General features: G+C 32.0%; 1 protein-coding gene across 1 annotated transcript; it reads left to right on the forward strand.

The window, feature by feature from the left end:
• The first annotated feature begins 1,827 nt into the window (after positions 1-1,827).
• Positions 1,828-2,827, forward strand: LOC145040266 (uncharacterized). Its single transcript, XM_078988217.1, has 2 exons — positions 1,828-2,179; positions 2,562-2,827. The coding sequence occupies exons 1-2, from the start codon at positions 1,828-1,830 to the stop codon at positions 2,825-2,827; spliced, it is 618 nt and encodes a 205-aa protein (XP_078844343.1).
• Positions 2,828-7,689: the final 4,862 nt, after the last annotated feature.

The following is a 7,689-nucleotide window of genomic DNA, read 5'->3' on the forward strand; positions in this document are numbered from 1 at the left end:
TGATAATATGAACTATTTGTAAGAGATGTATCAAATTTATTCTTGTTCCCAGAAGTAAATACACATGTTATAGTTATAACATTTACAAGGTTTTATGGTTAAATGATGATATATAAACTACTAGACAAAAAGTTTATCAAAAAAAGGTATTTTGATTTATGTCATTCATCACTATTAACATCATAAACGTACTTATATAAATAAAAAGTAAACTAAATCTTTACCACCAAATCAAAATAAATTAATTAGATTTTTTTGTAGCAAATGACATCCCATTTTGAACGACATCTTCCGAAAAATACTTTTATTTTTACCAAAACTTTTTGTTTACATTTTTAACCAAAAACATTGATATACTTTTATTTTATCTCAAAATAACAACATAATTTATTTTCAACCAAAGACAATGTATCTTTATTTTTAACAAAAAAATGCAACCAACCTGATCCAAGTTATTTTGATTTCTATTTCAAAAAATACATGTTTTGATTTGACTATATTTTTTCAGATTTACGATAGGAAGAGGAAGAGTCAGACTTAGGATAGGAAGAGGAAGAGGTTTCCCATTAGACCTACATTCCATTGAAGCTCACTACACTCTTCAAAGTATGAAATATTCAAATGGGTTCTCTTTTCATATGTTTCAACACTACGTGGTACATTTTGACACATTTTTATAAAGTAAATAAAAACTAAATAAGATACTTGCTCTTCCACTCATCCTATTTTTTTATGTCCAAAAAATTTAATAAATTTTAACCTATTTTCCATCCAACCAACTATATACTATTTTAATTTGTATCACGTGTAACTATATGTTATAATCTAGTTGTATATATAAAATCAAAACCTAAAAGCTAAAAGTATTTGAATTTTTTCTCAAAAAGTAAAAGCTCGTAATTTTACTTTCTCTCATATTTGAAATAATAAAATGATAAAAAGGTTTAAAATATTTAGCATATTTTCTCTTTTCTTTTCCAACTCAAGGTTAGGGGAAAAAAAATTCTCTTATTTTCTATGTAAAATGGATATAGTTAAGATAAGTGTAAGTTGGTTATTGAAAGAAATTATGAAGCTTTTCTTTTTACTTCAATTCTTTTAATATAAAGTTCTAAAGATAAATCAACGAGAATTTTCCCTCCAAAAGCTTCAATTACGTGAAACTTTTACTATCTTTCATGTTTGCTTCCAAATGTCTTCCTTTCTTTGAGAAAATTACGTGAATACATACCCTAAAAATTCCATGCATATAACTAAAAACTAATTTATTACACAAAAACATAACATTATGTATTTCTGTTGACTTAGAAGTTGACATTTTTTTTGTGAAAGTTTTATCTACACAACACACATACACGCTCATTAACATTTTTTACAAGATATTGATAACATTGATTATGTTCCTAAAGTTATCTGTTTTTTAAAAGATGTTAATCATGTGGTTGATTTTTTAATGAAAAATATTCTTTTAACATCAAGACGACGACTACAAATATTAAATATTTCCTAACAAATGACTATAATTCTAGTTTGCTCTAGATTTTCTAAAAAATTCCCAACAGCCTCATCATTAGTCCTTCCCAAAGAACATGGGAAAATTATAGGGGATTCGGTGCTGCTGATTCCCATCTAGCAAACAAGCTCAGATACCTGAAGAGTGAAATCAAGAAATGGCGATCGTCTGAATACCACAAGGAGCACAGTGAATGGATATCAATTAAGACTAGATTGGAGGAGATTGACTTGTTAGCAGAATCAAGACAATTAACAAGCCATGAAATCGACGAAAGAGCTATGGTATCTAGTAGGATCTCGGAACTGGAGAAAATGGCTTCGCTTGATCTAAGGCAAAAAGCCAGAATAAAGTGGTTGGTTGATGGTGACGAGAACTCTCGTTTTTTCCATGGATATGTCAATAACAGAGTGAGAAGGAATCATATTCATGGTTTTATGGTGGACGACAATTGGATCTCCAAACCAGGTGAAATGAAGGCTGAAGCAGTTAACTTCTTCTCAAAGAAGTTCCAGGAAAAATGGAAGATTAGGCCAGTTTTTCGCAGCAATCTGATTCGGAAACTTGCGGTGTCTGATGTGGAGTTCTTGGAAGGCCCAATCTCATATTCTGAAATCAAGCAGGCTGTGTGGGCATGTGGCAGTGAGAAAGCTCCTGGGTCCGATGGTTTCACCCATAAATTCTTCAAAAAAATATTGGGAGACAATAAAAAATGATATCTATGGTTGTGTAAAGTATTTTGAACTCTATGGTAAGTTCTCAAAGGGCTGTAACTTGTCTTTTATTACCTTGGCTGCAAAGGTCAAGGACCCCCTCCGCCTGGATGACTTTCGGCCAATTAGTTTAATTGGCTCGTTATATAAAATTATCGCCAAGATCCTAGCTCTTAGATTAAAAAAGGTCATTGGAAGTGTTGTTGGAGATGTGCAATCTGCTTTTGTTGAGGGTCGGAATATATTGGAAGGTCCTCTCATTGTGAATGAGATTTGTTCGTGGGCAAAACATAGAAAAAAGGAAATTTTATTATTTAAATATGATTTTAATAAAGCTTTTGATGCTGTTAACTGGGGGTATTTGGAGTCCATTATGCTTCAAATGAACTTCGGTCCAAAATGGCGCTCATGGATCAGGGGTTGTTTGGAATCAGCGAGAGCTTCGATTATTATCAATGGGAGTCCCACAAAAGAGTTCGGACTATCGAAGGGTGTTAGGCAAGGGGATCCTTTATCACCATTCCTCTTTATAATTGCAACGGAGGGGTTGAATATAGCAATGCAGTCGGCAGTCTCAAAAGGAGTATTTGATGGAATATAGCAACTTGGCGAGGATCCTTCGGTGCTTCTATGTATCATCCGGCTTAAAGTCAATTTCACTAAATCTAAAGTGTTTGGAATCGGTGCACCATTGCATGAAGTGAACAATTGAGCATGTCGACTAAGATGTGAACCCGCATCCCTCCCCTTCTCATACCTGGGGGTCCCGATTGGTGCAAATATGAACCGGATTGCCACATGGCAGCCGGTCATTGATAAACTAAAATGCAAGTTATCAAGTTGGAAGGCGAAAACTCTCAGCTTTGGTGGTAGAGTCACCCTTGCAAAGGCAGTCCTTGGTAGCATTCCCACATATTTTTTGACCATATTTAATGCCCCTATTGGAGTTATTAACTCGCTCGAAGAGATCCAAAGACAATTCATCTGGGGCGGTCCAAATTGTAACATGAATATTAACTGGGTTGCGTGGGGGAAAATCATCGCTCCAAAAACGATGGGTGGTCTTGGTTTGGGATCAATAAGATCGTTAAACCTTGCACTCCTTACCAAATTGTTATGGTGATTGAATAATGAACCAAATGCATTGTGGGTAAAGATTATCAAGGGGCTTCATCGTTTCAATGGAGAGGAACAAGGCTCTTGCCTTAGAAGTCGCTGGATTAGGGTCTGGAGAAACATTGTTAAGTGCAAGGCCATCCTAGATAGAATAAACATTCCATTTGATGAGGTAATGAAACCGGGTATACCAGGACAGGGATGGATATCTCCATTCGTCGTGAATGCAGAATTTTGTGTGGCTCTATTACGTGACATGATTGAAAGGGTAGATTTCCCTGTTTGTGACGGAAGTTTCCCATGGCTGAAAATGCTTCCTCTAAAAGTTCTTGGATTTGTTTGGCGTGCTAAACAAAACAAAATAGCCTCATCTGATGCCCTCCAAAAAAGGGGCATTTTATTGGAATTGTCCTTATGTGAAGCATGTCACGAGGCTGAAGAGACAGGAGATCATCTCCTGGTAGCATGTCCTCTGGTAAAGGTTATTTACCAGTCGATCTACAAGTGGTGTAATATCCAGGCAACAGAATTCCAGTCGGTAAACAACATGATCGAGTTTACCTCCAAATGGGGAAATTGCCCAAAAAAAAAAAGGAAATCGTTAATCACGATACTATTCGGCACTCTATGGTGTATATGGAGGGCTATGAACGATAGAATCTTCAACAAAGCTCAATGACAACCGGCGAGAATTGTTTCTATTATACAGTCTCAAACTTTTAATTGGGTTAAATATCATGGTGATAGGGCAAGGTTAGAATGGAGTATGTGGATTAATAACCCACTAAATTGTAACTGATTAAATGTAACAATTTTGCATCACTAGCTACTTGCTGGTGGGGTTGATTACTTAATAAAATTGATTTTTACCGGTTCAAAAAAAAATGAATATAATTATGTCACTTGTCATACTCTTATGCATTATGACACATGTTATTTTGTAGTAAATTTAGATTAAATTATATTTATATGTTTTTTTATAGTTTTTTTTCCATTTTATTAAATTCAGTTTAATATTTAAATGTAATAAATACAATAACAAATGTATATCAAATTTATTAATGCAACTTTTCTTATAATTTCTAAATTGAATCTAAATATTTTATTTATTTAAATTACTTAAATTTAAAAGATAAATAAACACTTCGATTTTTATAATTAATATATTACTTTTTTTCTTATAAATTTAAATTTCTAAATTATTAGATCTTTATATTTATTTTTTTTTAAATAAACTCATATAATACATGAATCTTACAATTAATATTTATTATAAATAAATATGATATGCTAGTCATTTAAAACAAAAAAATCAACCAAAGAAAACCAAGTAAAACATAAAAAAGATCATGCATTTAAGAAACTCATCATACAAAATATCATCCCATTTTAGCTCAAATCACACAACACACATAAAAAAATAATAATAACAATAAAAGAAGAAGCCATTCTTGTCGTGAGTACCTTTTTTTTCCATTTTTGTTATTAAAGGATGTTTTCTAAATGTGTAGACGCTTTTTTTTCCACGAGATTCCTTCCTATTTACTTGAAAGTTGGGGATGCTTGAATGTAAGTTTTGAAAATAGTTATATAGCATTGAATAATCAAAGTTACATAATCATTCATAACAAAACATGGTGTAAAAGAAACTGTTTGAGTAATTTCTAATATTTAAATTTGGAATGATCAGATCATCACTTTATTAAGTGTTTGGTAGATTTTAATTATTTAAGAAACAAACTGATAAAAACCTCTCATTTTATAGTTGTTCAACAAAAAAAACCTTTCAATAATATATAATTGATGTGTTTGGCACAAAAAATTAAAAAAAGAACTAAAAAAGAAAGTTTCGTTTGGCTGAATTTGAAACAAAAAACTAATTTATATAACTTTTGAGAGAGTTTAATTTTTAGTTTTTATATAATTTTATATATTTAAAAACAAGCAAATATTTTGATTAAATACTTCAAAAGTACTTTATGATAACAACTTTAGTTTCTAACTACCAATAAGTTTTGCTACCTAAAAAATCATTTTATTATTGATTTAATTGCTCATTTAATTAGTGAAAACTAAGGGCATTCATAATCTAAACTCGGAGTTAAATGGATTGCCACATTAGTATTTTACTTTTTTATTCAACTATATTTTTTAACATTCACACTCCATTAAAACCTATAAAATTTAATGGATTTCTATATTTGGTTTGAAATTTAATTGAAAAAGAAAAGATTAAATCTCTTGAACCACTCAATGATGATGCAATTTTTGTTGGATTAGGTGTCTAAGCCCATAACTATAATTGGTATGTACTTGAATTGATAGCGGCACAGTCCTTTTGGGTTGCCCTCAAACCTAGCAACCGGACAAGGAAATTATGAAAGGAGAGATATTAATTTATTATAAGATTAATAAATTAATATAAATGATTTTATTAATATGTTAAAAGATTAATATATTAATAAGAAATCATTTGGTTTAATTAGTTGTTAGCCAGAAATTAATTAGAATTAATTTTGGGGTTAAAAGAATTAATTATAAGGTGCAGGGACTAGTTTGCAATTATCTAATAGTTGAGTGGAAGGCTCTAGAACCCCCTTGGATAAGGGTGGACGAAATCTTTAGGGGAAACCCTAATAATTTCGTCCATAGGGGCTTGGATAAGGCCCTTGGGTTTGCTTAGGCCCTAAGCAAAGGATAACTAGGGTTTCCCCTAAACCCTAGATCCCTCAGCTATATAAGGAGCCTCCTGGTTCATGTTTTGGTCACTCTTTTCTTTGGAAGAAACCCTAAGGGCCGAAATTTTGCATACTCCCTCTTCCCTCTCTCCTCTAATTTCCTTCTTGCTAGTTTGGGTGTGATTCCATTAGAGGCATTACACTTGTGGTGCTAAGCTTCCAAGAAGATCAAGATCAAGATCAAGGGAATCATCAATTGTTTACTATAACAATTGAAAGGTATGTAATTACTAAACCCTAGTTTGTAGAATTCGATTATAGCCTCTCTCCTCTAGGGTTCTTGTTTTGCAATTCAAAGTTGTATGTTCAATAGATAAAACATAGATCCAAAGTAGGTTGCATGTGAACTTAGGAATTGTATTTCTAGTTTATTTGTTTTACCTAAAACCCATCAGTGGTATCAAAGCCTTTGTTTGTTTTAAATTGAATTGTTATAATTGTTGAATTGCAAATTAGGGTTTATAGCTATTAAACCCTAAAGGCCATTTTTTCGATTTTAGGGTTGTGGATCAAAGGGTTTTTGAAAACCCTAGCCTCCAAAGAACCCTAATCTGAATTAGGGTTAGGGTTTTGAAAACCCTAGCCTCCTCCCTTGGAAATTTCGAAATATGCTAGAGATTTTAGGGTTTCTTGTTTTGGATAATTATTACTTGATTAGATTAATTGGATAATTATCCTTTATCCCTAATTTTCGAAATTTAGAGGGATAAGGATTAGGATAAAATTAATTGATTAATTTGATTAGATAATCCTTACAAGATTTAATAAATTAATTAAAAGTTAATTAATAGATAAATATTAATTCTAATTGATTGGTTTATTTAAATTTAAAATTTAATAGTTTAAATTTCGAAAATTTATATAAACTCTTGGAGTTTTAAAATGTTTTAAAACACACCTTATAAATATATATTTTAATTAAAAGTTAAACATTATATATGTATAAGAATATGGTCAGTCAAATCGCTAGTATGCCTCATTCACGAAGCTAGTCTATAAGGGGGGTATAAGGAAACTGCCTATAAAATGGTAGTTGAATGGGTGTCCACTCTCACCCACCGCTTCCTTGATTAGTGGAGGGTCGTTAGCAGAACAGATTTGATAGGACAACTACTCCTCATTAAAAGTATAATGCTATTAAAGAAAGTACTAGAACACTATTTTTCAAAATCCCAACTCTAGTTACATTAGGAAAAATGTGAAAAGTATGCTAATCCATGAAATTGCACATTATGCTTTATTGGTCGTTAGTGGAGCGTGTGTGGTTAACCGGCACACTAAAAGGCACTAATAAAGAGTAGTAATGGGTATCTTATAATTATCATTTTGATGGAGCGTGTGTGGTTTACCGGCACATCAATAGTTAATGATAAAGACAATAAGGTTACCAAGCACATTTGCATGGTTATTCACATCTAGTTTGTGATCCTCGGTATCCCAGTCACAAATAGTAGAGCATAATCCGAGATTAAAACATGCCATTAAATAGTTTTAATGTATCTCAAAAGAATTAGGAATTTCACTTCGTTTATTTTGTCTAATGGTGGAATTGGTGAATCGTCATTCACCTACCTTTATGAGATTTGAACTTGGATCTCGGCATCCCATT

The sequence above is a fragment of the Lactuca saligna genome, chromosome 4 (assembly GCF_052625555.1).
Source record: "Lactuca saligna cultivar CGN05327 chromosome 4, ASM5262555v1, whole genome shotgun sequence".
In the NCBI taxonomy this organism is placed as follows: Eukaryota; Viridiplantae; Streptophyta; class Magnoliopsida; order Asterales; family Asteraceae; genus Lactuca; species Lactuca saligna.

What these genes read in the sequence shown, in the direction of transcription:
- LOC145040266 (XM_078988217.1), top strand. Translation starts at nt 1,828, where the DNA reads ATGGCTTCGCTTGATCTAAGGCAAAAAGCCAGAATAAAGTGGTTGGTT. An exon ending in GAAAGCTCCTGGGTCCGATG is followed by an intron (nt 2,180 to 2,561) that starts GTTTCACCCATA and finishes ATTTTAATAAAG; the next exon opens with CTTTTGATGCTGTTAACTGG.